Below are 23,820 nucleotides of genomic sequence, written 5' to 3'. Positions count from 1 at the left end.
TGTTGGGACACTATATCTTGTTATGTACTACTTCACTCATTCTCCTAACTCTCTTCTCCAGTCTACAACTGTATTTACATCAGCACTGTGTCTCGAAGCTGCAGTGTCCATCTGTGACATAACTGCTCTCAGCTGCTGCTGCTGCTCGCACCCCTCCTCTCTGTGCTTCTGTGCTAGCTCCAGCATCTCACTCAGCTTTTCTAATCTCTCCCTATTTGCTGCCCCTCCCCGGGTGATCATGTTAACATATTGTTGTGTAAGCTGCCTATCAAGAGCCTGATCAAAAGTTATGACTGTCTTACACAAAGCCGCTACTTGACTATAAGCTTACCCTAGCGAATTTTTTCTATCTAGTTCCCTGTTCTCTGTGGTAAACCAACGCATACAATTTAACCACGTGGTTTCCACATTAACCCCCTCCAGCTGGGGTGTGCCAGCATATTTCTCTGCCTGCTTCCGTAACCACTCCATATTTACAGTGGTCTACAAGGACGAATTTTACTCTGTTCTAGTATCAACAAATGCAATTTAAACAAAGTTAGATACTCACACCTCTCAGATGGAAGACCTCGCTGCAGCTGTTTGGGGTCGACCAGATATCAAAAGAGGTGCAGCCGTGATTCCAGCCTCACTCGTTACGCTTGCCAAGCGTCTCCCCACGCCCTTTTAAAGCTTCTTGCTACCCGGCACAACAAATTCTCACGTCCTTGTAGATAGCTTCTTCTCATATATTTTTATAGTCTTTTTTTCTTCTGTAATTTTCTTATAAAAAAATCGGGCAGGCGGTTTCAGAGCGATCACGAGAGGTTCTCCTTCAGGCTGGCTTCCTTTGACCGGTTTAACGTATGGCCACACGCGTTTCTTTTATGTTTTTCTCTTCATTCTTCCAACCTCCAAGCCCTCATCTGCAGCTTCTTCCGGTGGTTCTTCTGGAGGCAGCTCTCCGGAGCCGCTCCTCCTGGCTGGCAATCGCCACTTGTAAGAAAAAGTTCTACTGAGAGCTGGAAGAGTCGGGAAGAAGTTCCACAGACGATCTCTTATCAAGCTGAGGTTGAAGTTTATTCGGAGATACACAGCAAAACAGATACAGAATAACAGAGGAGCTGGAATATGCGGGCAAAAACAGGGATTCAGACGGGCAGAGATTCGCTAGGAAGTCTGGCGATGATAAGGCTCTGTGCCCTGGCCATGGTGAGGCACAGCGGCATGATGGCGATGGAATGGCCTCGAGCGACAGTAACAGGGGCTTCTTATACTTTATCAGAACAAAGAAAGCTGCATTTTGCCGCAGAGGGCGTTAACATTATAATTCTAAGGCGTTTTCATGGTAATCTACAGAGACGTGGTTTAGAACAGAGAATATAATGACATAATACGAAGATATGAATTAACTTTTCTCCAAGCAAAACTAAAACCCATAAGTCATTGGTATCTATGGCTACTGTCCTAAAATCTTATCATTGTCTCCAATCTATGTCCATAAATTCTTACATCCTGACATTCTAATTACTTTACTCTTTGCTACCACACTATCACGTATAAGCATACTGACCATATATTTAGTGACCTGTGGCCCTATTGATCCAATCTTCCTCTATGCACATCTACTGAAGTTGGTAAGAGACATGATCTCATTTTCCATCCTCCATTAAGTACATTTTATTAGTTCTTTTGTAAAAGTTGAATCTTCTCTAACTTTTGACAAGATGACTGCTAGAGACAACATGGCCGCTCAGTATATTATGGCTGACCACTCTCTTACAGTATACACCGTATAACCCCAGCTTCGGTCACAGACCCTGCATCTCTCACACTGTAGAACTGACGCCGGACACACACGGTAAAACTGCGGTCGTCGGTCTTCTCATCTCTCGCACTTATACTGATAACATAAGATGGAGTCAGACGAACCCTCCTACAAAACGTGAGAACAAAGTCATTACTACAGGACTGTGTGAGAAAGGGATTTATTCTACAGGAAACGCTGGGGCCACAAATGAGAATAACATAATGTCGCTCATCTTCTCTTTCACCATAGATATTGGCAGTGAGGGCGACTTCCACTTTGCCGCAATGTGGATTTTAGTGGCCATACATAAGTAGTTTACTAGCTTCTGAAAGCTTTCTGGAAGCCGGGAAGGCCTGGTTCCCAGTAAAAGGGTAGAAGGTTTCAGAACAACCGGTCCACCATACATCTGTGCTATCAGACGCTTCACCTTCTCCCAAAGCCCAGAAACCACCGTACAAGTCCACCAAATATGTCTCATGTCACCAGATATTCCACAGCCCCTAAAACAGTCTCCCGAGATATTGGGAAAAATGCTGTGAATTTTTTCCGGTACATAATAGACTCTGTGCAATAGTTTTAAAGAGGTCTCCACAAGGGAAGTCTGGTGACTACCTCTTGATATGGTGTCACAGCTACGATACCATTCATCAATTGACTGTTCCATCCCCCAAATCCTCCTCCCACTGTAACATATACTTTAATTTTTTTAACATTTTGTGGAGAATTTATAGCATAGTAGATCAATGAGCAGAGGCGTAGCTAGGGTTTTGGTTCAGGGGGGCGAAACTTTTGAGTGGGCCCCCAACCAGGTAACCTTGATTACAACTCGGTGACGCCCAATAATAGTGGAGGAGAACCTCAGCAGAGGACCGCGCTATTGCTGAATATAATTTCTAAATAAAGACCAATATTGATATTACCGCCATATAGTGAGTGGTAGATACCTGTCCTGCACAACATACCTTATAAGAGATCACAGCACAGTTACAGATGGTGACTTACAGCTGACGTTCTTTCTGATGGAATCGTTCACTTTTCCATCTCGCCCAGACCAACATGACAACTTCTTCCAGCCAGTACTCGTCTGCAGAGATTACAACAAAGATCAATTTCATGTCTCATATTTTCAGCACTGTCACCAATGGGACTACTCCCTACCTGCACAAACTCCTTACCCTGCTGATACCCCAATGCTGAGCCGCTGCTGCTGTATGTGTCCCTTTAACTGTACCTGCTGTGTGGTTCTCTGTGCCCTCTAAATTCTAAAGCAACTCTCGAAAACAGTGCCCATATTTTGTCCCCTAGAAAGTAATAGCGCCATTTGTGCCCCTTTGACAGTCAGAGTTACCTGAGTTCCCTATAACTTATAAGTGCCCACTTTACATTTAATAATGTCATGAGTCTCCCCCCGTACAGCTCCCCTATACACAGTATGATGCTCCCCTATACACAGTATGATGCTCCCCTATACACAGTATGATGCTCCCCTATACACAGTATGATGCTCCCCTATACACTGTATGATGCTCCCCTATACACAGTATGATGCTCCCCTATACACAGTATGATGCTCCCCTATACACAGTATGATGCTCCACTATACACTGTATGATGCTCCCCTATACACAGTATGATGCTCCCCTATACACAGTATGATGCTCCCCTATACACTGTATGATGCTCCCCTATACACAGTATGATGCTCTCCTATACACTGTATGATGCTCCCCTATACACTGTATGATGCTCCCCTATACACAGTATGATGCTCCCCTATACACTGTATGATGCTCCCCTATACACTGTATGATGCTCCCCTACACACTGTATGATGCTCCCCTATACACTGTATGATGCTCCCCTATACACTGTATGATGCTCCCCTATACACTGTATGATGCTCCCCTATACACAGTATGATGCTCCCCTACACACAGTATGATGCTCCCCTATACACAGTATGATGCTCCCCTACACACAGTATGATGCTCCCCTATACACTGTATGATGCTCCCCTATACACAGTATGATGCTCCCCTATACACTGTATGATGCTCCCCTATACACTGTATGATGCTCCCCTATACACTGTATGATGCTCCCCTATACACAGTATGATGCTCCCCTATACACTGTATGATGCTCCCCTATACACAGTATGATGCTCCCCTATACACTGTATGATGCTCCCCTATACACTGTATGATGCTCCCCTATACACAGTATGATGCTCCCCTATACACTGTATGATGCTCCCCTATACACTGTATGATGCTCCCCTATACACTGTATGATGCTCCCCTATACACAGTATGATGTTCCCCTATACACTGTATGATGCTTCCCTATACACTGTATGATGCTCCCCTATACACAGTATGATACTCCCCTATACACTGTATGATGCTCCCCTATACACTGTATGATGCTCCCCTATACACAGTATGATGCTCCCCTACACACAGTATGATGCTCCCCTATACACTGTATGATGCTCCCCTACACACAGTATGATGCTCCCCTACACACAGTATGATGCTCCCCTATACACTGTATGATGCTCCCCTATACACTGTATGATGCTCCCCTATACACAGTATGATGCTCCCCTATACACTGTATGATGCTCCCCTATACACTGTATGATGCTCCCCTATACACTGTATGATGCTCCCCTATACACAGTATGATGCTCCCCTATACACTGTATGATGCTTCCCTATACACTGTATGATGCTCCCCTATACACAGTATGATGCTCCCCTATACACTGTATGATGCTCCCCTATACACTGTATGATGCTCCCCTATACACTGTATGATGCTCCCCTACACACTGTATGATGCTCCCCTATACACTGTATGATGCTCCCCTATACACTGTATGATGCTCCCCTATACACTGTATGATGCTCCCCTATACACAGTATGATGCTCCCCTATACACAGTATGATGCTCCCCTATACACAGTATAATGCTCCCCTATACACAGTATGATGCTCCCCTATACACTGTATGATGCTCCCCTATACACAGTATGATGCTCCCCTATACACTGTATGATGCTCCCCTATACACTGTATGATGCTCCCCTATACACTGTATAATGCTCCCTATACACTGTATGATGCTCCCCTATACACAGTATGATGCTTCCCTATACACAGTATGATGCTCCCCTATACACTGTATGATGCTCCCCTACACACAGTATGATGCTCCCCTACACACAGTATGATGCTCCCCTATACACTGTATGATGCTCCCCTATACACTGTATGATGCTCCCCTATACACAGTATGATGCTCCCCTATACACTGTATGATGCTCCCCTATACACTGTATGATGCTCCCCTATACACTGTATGATGCTCCCCTATACACTGTATGATGCTCCCCTATACACTGTATGATGCTCCCCTATACACAGTATGATGCTCCCCTATACACTGTATGATGCTTCCCTATACACTGTATGATGCTCCCCTATACACAGTATGATGCTCCCCTATACACTGTATGATGCTCCCCTATACACTGTATGATGCTCCCCTATACACTGTATGATGCTCCCCTACACACTGTATGATGCTCCCCTATACACTGTATGATGCTCCCCTATACACTGTATGATGCTCCCCTATACACTGTATGATGCTCCCCTATACACAGTATGATGCTCCCCTATACACAGTATGATGCTCCCCTATACACAGTATAATGCTCCCCTATACACAGTATGATGCTCCCCTATACACTGTATGATGCTCCCCTATACACAGTATGATGCTCCCCTATACACTGTATGATGCTCCCCTATACACTGTATGATGCTCCCCTATACACTGTATAATGCTCCCTATACACTGTATGATGCTCCCCTATACACTGCATGATGCTTCCCTATACACAGTATGATGCTCCCCTATACACTGTATGATGCTCCCCTACACACTGTATGATGCTCCCCTATACACTGTATGATGCTCCCCTATACACTGTATGATGCTCCCCTATACACAGTATGATGCTCCCCTATACACAGTATGATGCTCCCCTATACACAGTATAATGCTCCCCTATACACAGTATGATGCTCCCCTATACACTGTATGATGCTCCCCTATACACAGTATGATGCTCCCCTATACACTGCATGATGCTCCCCTATACACAGTATGATGCTCCCCTATACACAGTATGATGCTCCCCTATACACTGTATGATGCTCCCCTATACACTGTATGATGCTCCCCTATAGACTGTATGATGCTCCCCTATACACTGTATGATGCTCCCCTATACACTGTATAATGCTCCCCTATACACTGTATGATGCTCCCCTATACACTGTATGATGCTCCCCTATACACAGTATGATGCTCCCCTATACACTGTATGATGCTCCCCTATACACTGTATGATGCTCCCCTATACACAGTATGATGCTCCCCTATACACTGTATGATGCTCCCCTATACACTGTATGATGCTCCCCTATACACTGTATGATGCTCCCCTACACTGTATGATGCTCCCCTATACATAGTATGATGCTCCCCTACACACTGTATGATGCTCCCCTATACACAGTATGATGCTCCCCTATACACTGTATGATGCTCCCCTATACACTGTATGATGCTCCCCTATACACAGTATGATGCTCCCCTATACACAGTATGATGCTCCCCTATACACAGTATGATGCTCCCCTATACACTGTATGATGCTCCCCTATACACTGTATGATGCTCCCCTATACACTGTATGATGCTCCCTATACACTGTATGATGATCCCCTATACACAGTATGATGCTCCCTATACACAGTATGATGCTCCCCTATACACAGTATGATGCTCCCCTACACACAGTATGATGCTCCCCTACACACTGTATGATGCTCCCCTATACACAGTATGATGCTCCCCTACACACTGTATGATGCTCCCCTATACACAGTATGATGCTCCCCTATAAACTGTATGATGCTCCCCTATACACTGTATGATGCTCCCCTATACACAGTATGATGCTCCCCTATACACAGTATGATGCTCCCCTATACACTGTATGATGCTCCCCTATACACAGTATGATGCTCCCCTATACACTGTATGATGCTCCCCTATACACTGTATGATGCTCCCCTATACACTGTATGATGCTCCCCTATACACAGTATGATGCTCCCCTATACACTGTATGATGCTCCCCTATACACTGTATGATGCTCCCCTATACACTGTATGATGCTCCCCTATACACAGTATGATGCTCCCCTATACACTGTATGATGCTTCCCTATACACTGTATGATGCTCCCCTATACACAGTATGATGCTCCCCTATACACTGTATGATGCTCCCCTATACACTGTATGATGCTCCCCTATACACTGTATGATGCTCCCCTACACACTGTATGATGCTCCCCTATACACTGTATGATGCTCCCCTATACACAGTATGATGCTCCCCTATACACTGTATGATGCTCCCCTATACACTGTATGATGCTCCCCTATACACAGTATGATGCTCCCCTATACACTGTATGATGCTCCCCTATACACAGTATGATGCTCCCCTATACACTGTATGATGCTCCCCTATACACTGTATGATGCTCCCCTACACTGTATGATGCTCCCCTATACACAGTATGATGCTCCCCTACACACTGTATGATGCTCCCCTATACACAGTATGATGCTCCCCTATACACTGTATGATGCTCCCCTATACACTGTATGATGCTCCCCTATACACTGTATGATGCTCCCCTATACACAGTATGATGCTCCCCTATACACAGTATGATGCTCCCCTATACACTGTATGATGCTCCCCTATACACTGTATGATGCTCCCCTATACACTGTATGATGCTCCCTATACACTGTATGATGATCCCCTATACACAGTATGATGCTCCCCTATACACAGTATGATGCTCCCCTATACACTGTATGATGCTCCCCTATACACTGTATGATGCTCCCCTATACACTGTATGATGCTCCCCTATACACTGTATGATGCTCCCCTATACACTGTATAATGCTCCCCTATACACTGTATGATGCTCCCCTATACACTGTATGATGCTCCCCTATACACAGTATGATGCTCCCCTATACACTGTATGATGCTCCCCTATACACAGTATGATGCTCCCCTATACACTGTATGATGCTCCCCTATACACTGTATGATGCTCCCCTATACACTGTATGATGCTCCCCTATACACAGTATGATGCTCCCCTATACACTGTATGATGCTCCCCTATACACAGTATGATGCTCCCCTATACACTGTATGATGCTCCCCTATACACTGTATGATGCTCCCCTATACACTGTATGATGCTCCCCTATACACAGTATGATGCTCCCCTATACACTGTATGATGCTTCCCTATACACTGTATGATGCTCCCCTACACTGTATGATGCTCCCCTATACATAGTATGATGCTCCCCTACACACTGTATGATGCTCCCCTATACACAGTATGATGCTCCCCTATACACTGTATGATGCTCCCCTATACACTGTATGATGCTCCCCTATACACTGTATGATGCTCCCCTATACACAGTATGATGCTCCCCTATACACTGTATGATGCTCCCCTATACACAGTATGATGCTCCCCTATACACTGTATGATGCTCCCCTATACACAGTATGATGCTCCCCTACACACTGTATGATGCTCCCCTATACACAGTATGATGCTCCCCTATACACTGTATGATGCTCCCCTATACACTGTATGATGCTCCCCTATACACAGTATGATGCTCCCCTATACACTGTATGATGCTCCCCTATACACAGTATGATGCTCCCCTATACACTGTATGATGCTCCCCTATACACTGTATGATGCTCCCCTATACACTGTATGATGCTCCCCTATACACTGTATGATGCTCCCCTATACACTGTATGATGCTCCCCTATACACTGTATGATGCTCCCCTATACACTGTATGATGCTCCCCTATACACTGTATGATGCTCCCCTATACACAGTATGATGCTCCCCTATACACAGTATGATGCTCCCCTATACACTGTATGACGCTCTCTTATACACAGTCTAATCCACCCTCACTGTATATACACTGACCGCTTAGTATTCCCCAAATTGTTTGATAGCTCCAGCACTGTAATCTCCACACTGTATGATGGCCCGCTAGATAGCCTCCATATAGTATAATGTGCCAGACAAGTTCACTATAGTCCTCAATATAGTATAATGCACTCCCCATAGGCAGACCCTATAGAATAATGCAGCCCTTTATATAATGCACCCCATAGGCAGCCTCATAAAAAATAAATCCAAAACTCACCTTTCCTCCTGGTTTCTTCACTGCTGCGAGCTCCCGCACATCTCCGGACTGTAGGCTCCGAGTAGTGACGTCTTCGCGACCCCCTGTCAGTGTTGGCGTTAGTGACATCAGAAGCTGATGAGAGGGGGATGATGGGAGAGGGAGCGTAATGCTCCTCCTCTCATCAATGCAGTCAGCTGAAATGGCCTCCAGCCAACACAGTTGATTTTGCAATGACAGGTGGGGACCCACTGCTGGCGCAGGGCCCTAACGCCTGCTCAGGGGCCCCATAGCGGCCAGGTGGCAGAGCAGGGAGATCGATTCTGCCTGATCTGCCGCAGAATGTAACACTATCGGCGTGCTGTGGGTGGTTCCCCTCAGAGCGCTGGTCCCGGGGTGACCTCCCTCCCCCCTGTAGCTCCCCACATTGTAGGATTAGCGATAAGTCACCTGCATTACTGATACTAATATATCACACTAGTAACATGTCCATGCCACTAACAATCGCTGCATAGAAAAACACTATTCCACAGCTATTTGTCACCAAGCACTAACTGCTGCTGTGGCACTACAAGTGCCAGACTTCACTTCCCAGTAGGAGCAGCAAACACTAGTTAGGCTGTGTGCACACGTTGTGGATTCTGCTGCGGATCTGCAGTGGACTTGGTCCTGTGGATCAGCAGCAGTTCCTGCTGCGTTGTACAGTACAGTCTATGAGAAATGAAGAACACAGTGCACACGCTGAGGATTTTCTGCGGATTTAAATCTGCAGCATGTCCATTCTTTGTGCGGAATCCGCAGCGTTTTGTCACCTGCCCCATTATAGGAATCCGCAGGTGTAAAAACGCAGGGGAAATCCGCACAAAATCTGCACTAAATCCGCAGGTAAAACGCCGGTCATTTAACCTGTGGATTTACCTGTGGATTTGGCCAAATCCGCGCGTAAAAATCCGCAGAGTAATCCACAACGTGTGCACATCCCCTAATCCTCCAGGACTCGCTGTCAGCCTGGTAACGGGTAGGTTAATAATTACACGCCAGCACAAACAGCGAGATAAGGTGATACACTGGTTTAACCCTCCCTCTGCCTGCCAGGGAGGATGCGCCGCTCTCTCTGCACAGCTCAATGCTTGCAGCCAGCAGTGCGATCTCTAGTTTGCACTTTTCCTGGTTTTCTCTCAGTCCCAAAGTGCAGTAAATTCCCAGGCCAAGACAAAGCATCGCCATATAGCGCATCAGTGACCGCTGCAAAGTGCCTGAAAACTATGTAACACGTAAGGAGAGCATCATGTAATGAATATTACACCCCAATAGCAGTAAGTTGTATGTATATATCCAAAGCAACAGATTAGACACTTCAAATAGCAATTAACATAGATACTCATCAATCCCCATGCTGTGTGCAGTGTCCACTGGTCCTGGAGCAGCGGCTCCTCAGCTGTCAGGCTCCTCTCAGTCAGAAGCAATCAAGTGCAGAGCAGACAGTGAACTCAGCTCACAGGCAGAGGCAGAGCCCCCCGCGGTCAGGCTGCTGCTGGAGCTGATGACTTCTCTGCAGCAGGGAGCTTTCAAGGAGAGCGCGCTCAGCCAGGATTGAGTGAGTCACCTCCCCTCCCCCTCTCCTCTGCAGAAGAACGGTCACATGACTCACTCCCTGCTGCAGCATGGAATTGTATCGGCACAATCTGCACGCCGATATAGTTACATAGCATAGCTCGGGTGGGCCCCATCAGAGCGCGGGGCCCGGGGCCACCGCCCCCTCTGCCCCCCCCGGTAGCTAAGCTACTGCAGTACACAGATCACTAAATGCTCTCCTTTTCTTTGTGACTTCTACGGAATAATCGTTGAATAATAAACCTTTGTAGCCTCTAATAGTGATCCGAGTCGACTTTTTTTCTGTAATGTTGTAGAAGGACAGATTTAGCCACAAAGTCCAGATATTTCACAATTACCGGTCTTGCTCTACTAGAAGGAGAGGGAGAATTGTGCTGCTGGGGCAGAGGTGGACCCACTCTGGGGGCTCTTTCTACTTTCATACTGTTTTCTATCCCCAACGATCTGGGAAGTTCCTCCATACAAATCTTCATTAAATGAGTAGGGGGGATAGAATCTGGGAGACGTATTATCCTTAGATTGTTTCTCCTCGATCTGTTTTCTAGATTCTGGGAGACGTATTATCCTTAGATTGTTTCTCCTCGATCTGTTTCTAGATTCTGGGAGACGTATTATCCTTAGATTGTTTCTCCTCGATCTGTTTTCTAGATCATTTACTTTTTCAGACAATTGCAGGCTCAATTTTGTGGCTTTTCTCAGCTTTAGTTGTATATACTGAAGTTCATCCTCTGCTGCACTCAATCTGTGCTCAGCTATATCAAGCCTTTCAGACCGCTGGGTGATGGAAGCCTGCGGCTGCTGCAATGATGCAGAAACTGTTTGTTCAAGTCTTTTTTATGTCTGGTGCCAATATTTTAGCCTCCTCTGCAGCCAGAGCTTTATATGATATATTAAGTCCTGCTGGTAGTTCCCCCTCTTCCTCCCCCGTCTGTATCGTATGCGGTGCTGTGCCCGAGGACTTACTAGATTTCTTTGCTTTTGGAGTGTCGGGCGCCATCTTGTTGCACGCTTCTAGTGGTGTGTGGGGATTTAAACTTTTCCGGGACCCGCTTCTGTTAATAAATCTCTCCATGCGCCGCCGATGGAGATGTCTGGAGAGTCTCACTGACAGGCAATTAGCCAGTCGCAAGGTTGAATAGGTCCCAGTAATCTCACTGAGAGAAGCTGGTTTACAGACCTCTTGTCACACCGGAAGTTCCTGATATGTGTTTTAGCGCACTTATAAATATTTATATCCATGTTCATTTTAGTTAACATTTAATAAAATTCAGCAAAAATACCTATTTGAATAAAAAGCATAGTGAGCTCTTACTTCACTGCCTGCAGAGCAGGCACCGAGAACGGAGAAAAAGAAAGAGCCGATCGCCATATTAGATGGAAGCTCTGGGATGGAATTCCCCATAGTGCCGAGCTCAAAGAGTAAAATCAACTCAATTCAATAATGTGGGAATTCATTCTGCTCACAACAGCATGAACAGTAAACCAGAGAGGTAATATACCAGGGTCGTGGACAGGAAACCAGAGAGGTAACATACCAGGGTCGTGGACAGGAATCCAGAGAGGTGGGATATCAGGATCATGGACAGGAAACAAGAAAGGTAATATACCAGGGTCACGGACAGGAAACCAGTGAGGTAAGATACCAGGGTCATGGACAGCAAACCAGAGAGGTAAGATACCAGGTTCATGGACAGAAAACCAGAGGTAATATACCAGGGTCGTGGACAGTAAACCAGAGAGGTAATATACCAGGGTCATAGACAGGAAACCAGAGAGGTAATATACCAGGGTCATAGACAGGAAACCAGAAACGTAATATACCAGGGTCATGGACAAGAAACCAGAGAGGAAATATACCAGGGTCATGGACAGAAAACCAGAGAGGTAATATACCAGAGTAATGGACAGGAAACCAGAAATGTAATATACCAGGGTCATGGACAGAAAACCAGAAAGGTAATATGCCAGGGTCATGGACTGAAAACCAGAAATGTAATATACCAGGGTCATGGACAGAAAACCAGAGAGGTAATATACCAGGGTCATGGACAGAAAACCAGAAAGGTTATATACCAGGGTCATGGACAGGAAACCAGAAATGTAATATACCAGGGTCAAGGACAGAAAACCAGAAAGGTAATATACCAGGGTCATGGACAGGAAACCAGAAATGTAATATACCAGGGTCATGGACAGAAAACCAGAGAGGTAATATACCAGGGTCATGGACAGGAAACCAGAAATGTAATATACCAGGGTCATGGACAGAAAACCAGAGAGGTAATATACCAGGGTCATGGACAGGAAACCAGAAATGTAATATACCAGGGTCATGGACAGAAAACCAGAGAGGTAATATACTAGGGTCATGGACAGGAAACCAGAGAGGTAATATACCAGGGTCATGGAGGGTCATGGACAGGAGCCTAGAAACGTAATATATCAGGGTCATGAACAGAAAACCAGAGAGGTAATATACTAGGGTCATGGACAGGAAACCAGAGAGGTGGGATATCAGGATCATGGACAGGAAACAAGAAAGGTAATATAACAGGGTCACGGACAGGAAACCAGTGAGGTAAGATACCAGGGTCATGGACAGCAAACCAGAGAGGTAAGATACCAGGTTCATGGACAGAAAACCAGAGGTAATATACCAGGGTCGTGGACAGTAAACCAGAGAGGTAATATACCAGGGTCATAGACAGGAAACCAGAGAGGTAATATACCAGGGTCATGGACAAGAAACCAGAGAGGAAATATACCAGGGTCATGGACAGAAAACCAGAGAGGTAATATACCAGAGTAATGGACAGGAAACCAGAAATGTAATATACCAGGGTCATGGACAGGAAACCAGAAATGTAATATACCAGGGTCATGGACAGAAAACCAGAAAGGTAATATACCAGGGTCATGGACAGGAAACCAGAAATGTAATATACCAGGGTCATGGACAGAAAACCAGAGAGGTAATATACCAGGGTCATGGACAGGAAACCAGAAATGTAATATACCAGGGTCATGGACAGAAAACCAGAAAGGTAATATGCCAGGGTCATGGACTGAAAACCAGAAATGTAATATACCAGGGTCATGGACAGAAAACCAGAGAGGTAATATACCAGGGTCATGGACAGAAAACCAGAAAGGTTATATACCAGGGTCATGGACAGGAAACCAGAAATGTAATATACCAGGGTCAAGGACAGAAAACCAGAAAGGTAATATACCAGGGTCATGGACAGGAAACCAGAAATGTAATATACCAGGGTCATGGACAGAAAACCAGAGAGGTAATATACCAGGGTCATGGACAGGAAACCAGAAATGTAATATACCAGGGTCATGGACAGAAAACCAGAGAGGTAATATACTAGGGTCATGGACAGGAAACCAGAGAGGTAATATACCAGGGTCATGGAGGGTCATGGACAGGAGCCTAGAAACGTAATATATCAGGGTCATGAACAGAAAGCCAGAGAGGTAATATACTAGGGTCATGGACAGGAAACCAGAGAGGTGGGATATCAGGATCATGGACAGGAAACAAGAAAGGTAATATAACAGGGTCACGGACAGGAAACCAGTGAGGTAAGATACCAGGGTCATGGACAGCAAACCAGAGAGGTAAGATACCAGGTTCATGGACAGAAAACCAGAGGTAATATACCAGGGTCGTGGACAGTAAACCAGAGAGGTAATATACCAGGGTCATAGACAGGAAACCAGAGAGGTAATATACCAGGGTCATAGACAGGAAACCAGAAACGTAATATACCAGGGTCATGGACAAGAAACCAGAGAGGAAATATACCAGGGTCATGGACAGAAAACCAGAGAGGTAATATACCAGAGTAATGGACAGGAAACCAGAAATGTAATATACCAGGGTCATGGACAGAAAACCAGAGAGGTAATATACCAGGGTCATGGACAGGAAACCAGAAATGTAATATACCAGGGTCATGGACAGAAAACCAGAAAGGTAATATACCAGGGTCATGGACAGGAAACCAGAAATGTAATATACCAGGGTCATGGACAGAAAACCAGAGAGGTAATATACCAGGGTCATGGACAGGAAACCAGAAATGTAATATACCAGGGTCATGGACAGAAAACCAGAAAGGTAATATACCAGGGTCATGGACAGGAAACCAGAAATGTAATATACCAGGGTCATGGACAGAAAACCAGAGAGGTAATATACCAGGGTCATGGACAGGAAACCAGAAATGTAATATACCAGGGTCATGGACAGAAAACCAGAGAGGTAATATACTAGGGTCATGGACAGGAAACCAGAGAGGTAAGATACCAGGGTCATGGACAGAAAACCAGAGAGGTAAGATACCAGGGTCATGGACAGAAAACCAGAGAGGTAAGATACCAGGCTAAAAGTTATGAGGTCCAGAATAAATGCCTGAATCATTTCTTATGTACTGATGAGTATTTTTGTGGCTATTTAAATGTATAAATATTTTAACCATGATAATTTTATGTAGATTTTATTTTAATTGTTTAAATGAAAATAATTATAAGCTCAAACTTCACAGCGTGAGGAGCAGGCACAGAGGGCAGTAAATCAGCAGAATGAGCCGAACGCTGCATCACTTCAGAAAGTGAGGTGAACGGAGTCCAATATTTTGGGAATCCATTCTGCTCACTAATAGCAGTATGGACCGGAGACCAGAAGCACAGTGTACTAGGACACAGAGAGAAACATGGGTTCCAGGACATATGGGCCCCGATATCCTGTTAAAAAACTAGAAATCAGGAATATCAAGGAATTTATGGAAAAAAGAAGAAAAGAGAAAATGTTGATGGGTAAGTTTTTCATATTAGGCTCAATATATACCTGGCTTGGTTTTAATAAGGTGGAAATATAATTTTCCCACCAGGTTCAGGAATTGACAAGGAAGTTATCGATTGTAACCAGAACCTTTGAAATTTCGGGATATTACAGACCCGCTTTTTAGTTTGACATATGTTAAATCTACTGATCTCAAAGAACAACTGCCCATAATAATATATGTTATTCACCATAAATACTGGACGTGAGGCACCATGTATCTTATCAATGGTATCTAGTGGAGCAGAAGCTATCCTCCAGGAACAACAGACCGATATAGTATATCATTAATCTGCAGAGAGTTTATCACTATAGTCGGATGGTAGATATATATCTAGATGGGAAAAGATGGCTGGGGGGGAAAGGGTGAGGATGGAAGTAAGATGGGGAATTGTGGCCGGGGAGAGAGCACAGTAGGTGCTCATCCGCGCTGATTCTACCGGCAAGAATCTTCTTATGGGAGAGAAAGAGGGGGAACTACAATATATTTGATCATATATATTATATTTATACCTAATTTATAACCCACTTGCTGATTGTCTCTCTTAGGCCAGACACATCACACAATCACAGGGAGTGTGAGGACAAAATAGTATTGTGACCCGGTCACTGCTTCACATAGAGTCTTCATTGCTAGTGCACAAATCCAGAAGCAGGAGAACGTGGCGAACCCCACAATGTCCACATACCAAAGAGGCACACACAGACAAGACCGATCTATAGAGATGGAACATTACCCAGAGGCGCTCTTTTCAGCACGTTTCGCTTGTAATGCTTCCTCAGAAAGGGGTTTCTACAAGAGAAACGCGTGTAATGTGCAGTTTGCCCCGTTCTGCTGCTTCTGGATTTATGCACCAGCAATGAAGACTCCATGTGAAGCCGTGACCGTGTCATGCCCATAATGCCACACATGCCCTATGGAATCGGCTTTATAACATTCATTGTTTGTACTATTTTTTGAATGTTTCCATGAGCACTGTCACTTTATGAGTCTACAATGTAATATTTATTCCTGTGTGGATTGTAAACCTGTTCTATATATTCGTTGTATCTGGGTTTATTGTGAATTGCTATTTACAATTCGGCGGAGACCTTACACCTGAGATATGTAATGATATAGGATGATAAGCGATATAATTGTTATACTTCTTCCATATGGACTTTCCACTTACAATTATATATACAGTCATATGTAAAAGTTTGGGCACCCCTATTAATGTTAACCTTTTTTCTTTATAACAATTTTGGTTTTTGTAACAGGTATTTCAGTTTCTTATATCTAATAACTGATGGACTCAGTTATATTTCTGGATTCAAATGAGGTTTATTGTACTAACAGAAAATGTGCAATCTGCATTTAAACAAAATTTGACCGGTGCAAAAGTATGGGCACCCTTATCATTTTCTTGATTTGAACACTCCTAACTACTTTTTACTGACTTCCTGAAGCACTAAATTGGTTTTGTAACCTCATTGAGCTTTGAACTTCATAGCCAGGTGTATCAAATCATGAGAAAAGGTATTTAAGGTGGCCACTTGCAAGTAGTTCTCCTATTTGATTCTCCTATGAAGAGTGGCATCATGGGCTCCTCAAAACAACTCTCAAATGATCTGAAAACAAAGATTATTCAACATAGCTTTTCAGTGGAAGGATACAAAAAGATGTCTCAGAGATTTAACCTGTCAGTTTCCACTGTGAGGAACATAGTAAGGAAATGGAAGAACACAGGTACAGTTCTTGTTAAGCCCAGAAGTGGCAGGCCAAGAAAAATATCAGAAAGGCAGAGAAGAAGAATGGTGAGAACAGTCAAGGACAATCCACAGACCACCTCCAAAGACCTGCAGCCTCATCTTGCTGCAGATGGTGTCACTGTGCATCGGTCAACAATACAGCGCATGCATAACGCCTTTTTGTATGACCAAACAACTCAATCTTTGTTTCATCAGTTCACAGGACCTTCTTCCAAAATGTAACTGGCTTGTCCAAATGTGCTTTTGCAGACCTCAGGCGACTCTGTTTGTGGCGTGCTTGCAGAAACGGCTTCTTTCGCATCACTCTCCCATACAGCTTCTCCTTGTGCAAAGTGCGCTGTATTGTTGACCGATGCACAGTGACACCATCTGCAGCAAGATGATGCTGCCGGTCTTTGGAGGTGGTCTGTGGATTGTCCTTGACTCTTCTCACCATTCTTCTTCTCTGCCTTTCTGATATTTTTCTTGGCCTGCCACTTCTGGGCTTAACAAGAACTGTACCTGTGTTCTTCCATTTCCTTACTATGTTCCTCACAGTGGAAACTGACAGGTTAAATCTCTGAGACAACTTTTTGTATCCTTCCACTGAAAAGCTATGTTGAATAATCTTTGTTTTCAGATCATTTGAGAGTTGTTTTGAGGAGCCCATGATGCCACTCTTCATAGGAGAATCAAATAGGAGAACTACTTGCAAGTGGCCACCTTAAATACCTTTTCTCATGATTTGATACACCTGGCTATGAAGTTCAAAGCTCAATGAGGTTACAAAACCAATTTAGTGCTTCAGGAAGTCAGTAAAAAGTAGTTAGGAGTGTTCAAATCAAGAAAATGATAAGGGGGCCCATACTTTTGCACCGGTCAAATTTTGTTTAAATGCAGATTGCACATTTTCTGTTAGTACAATAAACCTCATTTGAATCCAGAAATATAACTGAGTCCATCAGTTATTAGATGTATGAAACGGAAATAGCTGTTGCAAAAACCAAAATTGTTATAAAGAAAAAAGGTTAACATTAATAGGGGTGCCCAAACTTTTACATATGACTGTATGTAAAGGATTTTTCTAAACTACATTTTGGGACAGATTAGATTCGTTTTATATACATACCTGATGATTTCTCTCTGCATAATCTCTTCTTTTTACATTTTTTTATGTGTTTTGTTGAAATACAGATATATTTCATACTGAAATGTTGTTTATGGGAGTAACTCTTGTAGGCTATGTTGTTGATTTCTACTTCTGAATATATGGAGGACCTCATTTGGGCTTTTTATATATATATATGGTTAGACAAACAAACTACATAGAGCGGCAAAAGGTGTATACATGATAACCTCATACTGCAGGGAAGACATGTATTCTAGAATACTAAAGAAAGTGATAATACAAAATGACAATATTTAGGAGTATTTCACCAAACCCCATTACAATCCATAAATCCCCATGTCCCTTTTAACTAATGTCATTACTCACATAACTCTTCACATATTGACAACTGTATTGTCCTCATCACAGACACTGCTTACTACCATATGACACCATTACTTACTCTCACAATGCCCTGCAGCTACTCCTATTAACCCTTGTGTATGCCAACCATACCTGCTAATGGCTCTGATGTCATTTTATGTCACCATTCTGGCTAGAGCTCCCATAAAGTCATCTCATTAGCTGCAAAGTTAGTTAGCGAAAGATTTTCTATGATGGCAGCTCAGTCTGACATGGCTGTTCAATATATTTACTACTGATCATTCTCGTACAATGAGTGTTTTTATTGTAACACTAGCTGAAGAGCCCGGCGCTGCCCGGGCATAGTAACTAACTGTGGTTAGTTATAGCAAATTATAATTATCCTCCATCCCATAGTCCTGTGCCCATATACCCATCATACATATCTACGATCCCATAGGCCCGTGCCCATATATCCATCATACATATCCTCCATCCCATAGTCCACTGCCCATATACCCATCACACATCCTTCATCTCATAGTCCCATGCCCATATACCCATCATACATATCCTCCATCTCATAGTCCTGTGCCCATATACCCATCATACATATCCTCCATCCCATAGTCCCATGCCCATATACCCACCATACATATCCGCCATCCCATAGTCCCGTGCCCATATACCCGTCATACATATCCTCCATCCCATAGTCCAGTGCCCATATACCCATCACACATCCTCCATCATACATATATCCATCATACATATCCTCCATCCCATAGTCCAGTGCCCATATACCCATCACACATCCTCCATCCCATAGTCAACCATTATATCATTTCCCACATTCTGAACAGTTAAAAGGCTTCTCCCCCATGTGAGTTCTTTGGTGCTTAAACAAATATGATTTACAGTTAAAACATTTCCCACATTCTGAGCAGGAAAAAGGCTTCTCCCCTGTGTGAGTTATACGGTGCATAATCAAATCTGATTTCCTTGTAAAACATTTCCCACATTCTGAACAGGAAAAAGGCTTCTCCCCTGTGTGAATTCTTTGGTGACTAACCAAATGTGATTTCTTTGTAAAACATTTCCCACATTCTGAACAGGAAAAAGGTTTCTCCCCTGTGTGAGTTCTATGGTGATTAACCAAATGTGATTTCTGGATAAAACATTTCCCACATTCTGAACATGAAAAAGGCTTCTCCCCTGTGTGAGTTCTCTGGTGCTTGACACAAACTGATTTCTTTGTAAAACATTTCCCACATTCTAAACAGCAAAAAGGCTTCTCCCCCGTGTGAGTTCTTTGGTGCTTAACCAAATCTGATTTCTTTGTAAAACATTTCCCACATTCTGAACAGCAAAAAGTCTTGTCCCCTGTGTGAGTTCTATGGTGACTAACCAAATCTGATTTCTGGTTAAAACATTTCCCACATTCTGAACAGGAAAAAGGTTTCTCACCTGTGTGAGTTTTATGGTGAGTAACAAAATGTGATTTATGTGCAAAACATTTCCCACATTCTGAACATGAAAAAGGCTTCTCCCCTGTGTGGGTTCTATGGTGATTAGCCACATATGATTTCTTTGTAAAACATTTCCCACATTCTGAAAAGGAAAAAGACTTCTCCCCTGTGTGAGTTTTCTGGTGTGTAACAAAATTAGATTTCTGGTTAAAACATTTCCCACATTCTGAACAGGAAAAAGGTTTCTCGCCTGTGTGAGTTTTATGGTGAGTAACAAAATGTGATTTATGTGCAAAACATTTCCCACATTCTGAACATGAAAAAGACTTCTCCCCTGTGTGGGTTCTATGGTGATTAGCCACATATGATTCCTTTGTAAAACATTTCCCACATTCTGAACAGGAAAAAGACTTCTCCCCTGTGTGAGTTTTCTGGTGTGTAACAAAATTAGATTTCTGGTTAAAACATTTCCCACATTCTGAACAGGAAAAAGGTTTCTCGCCTGTGTGAGTTTTATGGTGAGTAACAAAATGTGATTTATGTGCAAAACATTTCCCACATTCTGAACATGAAAAAGGCTTCTCCCCTGTGTGGGTTCTATGGTGATTAGCCACATATGATTTCTTTGTAAAACATTTCCCACATTCTGAACAGGAAAAAGACTTCTCCCCTGTGTGAGTTTTCTGGTGTGTAACAAAATTAGATTTCTGGTTAAAACATTTCCCACATTCTGAACAGGAAAAAGGTTTCTCCCCTGTGTGAGTTCTATGGTGCTTAACCAAATCTGATTTCTTTGTTAATTTCCCACATTGAGAACAGGAAAATCTATTGTCTGTTATGTGTATTTTTTCATGTTTAAGAAAAGTCTTTTCAAGAAAACTATTTCCATATTCTGAATCTGAAAATGGCTCCTTTCCTTTAGAAGCAATTAATTTTTTAATGCCTATATTGTGACTTTGATTTTCCTTAGTAGTTGGTAATGAACCAAAAGATGGGACCTGTTTCATAGGATCAGATGACAGATCTTTGCTATGAAGGGATGATGGTATATCTGGAGTAATGGCAATCACTTCAGTTGTATCCTGTGTGATCTCAAGATCATCAGATTTAAAAATTGAAGATGTCAGGGTTACTAAAAATAAAACCAGTTAATAATTTTGAATAAAATATCTTCAAATTTTATACTTTTGAACATTTCTACTTAAGCTGTCCATAAAAGATACAAGCTTTTTAAAACCATTGAATTATTCACCAAGACAATGAGAGTTCACAGTCTAATCGAAAGCCTCATAGCATGAACCAGTGCATCATGGTGTTCAATGGTTTGTTCATTCTGCCTCCCAAACATGGAATAAAAAGCCAACAAACAATGTTATATAGGCAAAAATTATACCAATAAAACTTCTACTCATCTCACGGAAACACAAGACACCACTAAGGTCCATCATCTGTCAGAAGAAAACCAAAAGGTTTCCACAATATTTGTGGCTCAAAAGCTCTTGAAAAGCAACATGGCTTCCATAAACCAATCCAGCAATATCCGCTCTCCCAAAGTCAAATATCCACTCTCTTCTGAGCCTTGTAGTGCGCCCAAACCATATTTAGCATCCATATATTTGGCATTACTATAGTGAGAAGAACCCACTTAATTTACGGTGTGTGTTTCCTGGAGCACAATCTGGGCATTATGTGTTGGGTAATAAAATGGCAAATGTGCAATTTTCATGTTGCAACATCCAGTGCGAGCTAATTTCCGTAAAGTGTCACTACTCCCATAGAATAATTCACTGAGGGTTATAATTTCCATAATGGAGTCACTTTATGGGGATTTCTACTGCTTCAGTTCCCTGTAATTTTGCTATATTAGGGCATCTGCAGATGGTGTGTCCCCTCTCCACTGGAATCTGCTCCTGCGATGTTTGATTCCATCACCAAGCAGCGCTTTATTTATGGTGCAGACGTTGCTGGTAATAGAAGAGATGTCGAAACCAGAAGCTCTGGGTGGCGCTGGATCTGTCCAACCACTAAGATTAGGGTGCCTGAGACCAGTAGTTTCATCCAGCCTGGCAGTATGTGTGATGTACAATGTCTGCAAGATATGTTTTCTGTTGCAATGTGCTAACAAATCCTCCATCCTAGGACATTGTAAACTGTCAGTAGTAGGAATTCCTTCCCCCCCAGGTTTTATCAACCCTGCCACTTCCTCTGGAAGAGCAGGAATGTTAATTAGCTAGACCATCTTCCTCACACCATTTGGCTTCTCTCAGCTGAAAGAGAAAAATGCGGGAAAAAGGTCTTTGTTTGAAATAAAAACTTTAAGAGCCTGCCCTGCGAAAACCGTACCAAGTAGAGATATGAAAATCATATTTCTGCGATCCGAGCAGACCCAGCTTCGCTGTGGTGCCTGTTGCAAAACTCTCGGATGTCCAGAACCTGAGATATGATTTGCGCCCAAATGGATGGTCATATCGCATAGATGTTTGATGTTTTCTTGATAGGCTCATTACGCTGGGTAACATGATACCACTGATGAGTCCATACCAGCTTCTCCCATAAAGTTATAGCTAATCTAAGTTTTGTAGCCAAAACATAACTCGGATGAGAGAGGAGGGATCAACCCAGAATGCATCTCTCCGTGATGTCACAAAGCAAAGCCTATAAGGCCTTCCCTGGGCAAACCAGCACAGAACAGCTGCAGAGTCCGTGCTGACAAGAACTCAGATGAGCGGAGAAGTGCAGCTCCGCCTCCACCCACCTTAGCCGCATGGTCTGCCTAAGGAACAATATGGAACTGTGAGTGTAATCTCTTTGTTTTCTCCACTTTTATTTTATACCTGTACTGTACATATTTTATGTCTCAATTTTATAGCAACTTTTATCTGTAATCACTGTCCTCTTTCGGAAAATAAATGAAATTATTTAGATCTGTCTCCATGCTCTAAGAATCGAACTATACGCCTTTGTTAGATAATTGCTACTAATTCAAAGGGTTTGCCACGGACCCTCTTAACTTAACACTGTGAATTAAGTAACCGTGACTGGTGGCAGCGCGTTGTGCACGGCTATTGCGGCTTGCTGGCAGTCTAGAAGGGTCTTATATTGCTGAATAAGGGTCTGCGGCCACAGCATTGATAATTCCCTTACTGCAGAAGCCTAATTGCCGGTTCACAACAGGCAGCCCGTCCGGCGACTAATTATCCTAGGTGCAGTTCCCTGACTGACCTGAGGGTAAGGGGGCGCCGGAGAGCTGCGAGTTCCAAAGTGGAACTGAGAAAGTGGGATATACATAAATCCCCGCAGTACTTGGAAGATTGATAGCAGTGGTGGGGCATCCAAATTAAACTCCCCCTGCGGCAAATTGTAGAGCGAGATTAGCTTGCTGGATATTTTTGTCACATGGTGCCAGTGGTGGGATAACTAAGATAAGCCCCACTGCGCCTGTGATAGCCGTGTGCCGGCATTGTGTCACGTCCCTCCGTCCGCTGATACACCGGTGTCAGTGGTGGGATTGTGACATAGTGGTGACACAGGGTCCGCTGT

The 23,820-nt window shown here is 43.5% G+C and overlaps 1 protein-coding gene across 1 annotated transcript in view; it reads right to left on the bottom strand.

The window, feature by feature from the left end:
• Positions 1–21,475, bottom strand: part of LOC141076223 (uncharacterized) — a 46,741-nt gene extending 25,266 nt beyond the window's left edge. The window contains 2 exon segments of the mRNA XM_073563580.1: positions 19,795–21,412; positions 21,466–21,475. Of these exon segments, the coding sequence (XP_073419681.1) occupies positions 19,795–21,412; positions 21,466–21,475 (1,628 nt within the window).
• Between the last annotated feature and the right edge of the window lie 2,345 nt (positions 21,476–23,820).

The sequence above is a fragment of the Dendrobates tinctorius genome, unplaced genomic scaffold (genome assembly GCF_039654945.1).
Source record: "Dendrobates tinctorius isolate UK_male_01 unplaced genomic scaffold, ASM3965494v1 ptg000395l, whole genome shotgun sequence".
NCBI classification, from domain to species: Eukaryota; Metazoa; Chordata; class Amphibia; order Anura; family Dendrobatidae; genus Dendrobates; species Dendrobates tinctorius.
Note: the sequence above shows the minus strand (reverse complement) of the source record. Positions and strands in the feature narration are given on the sequence as shown.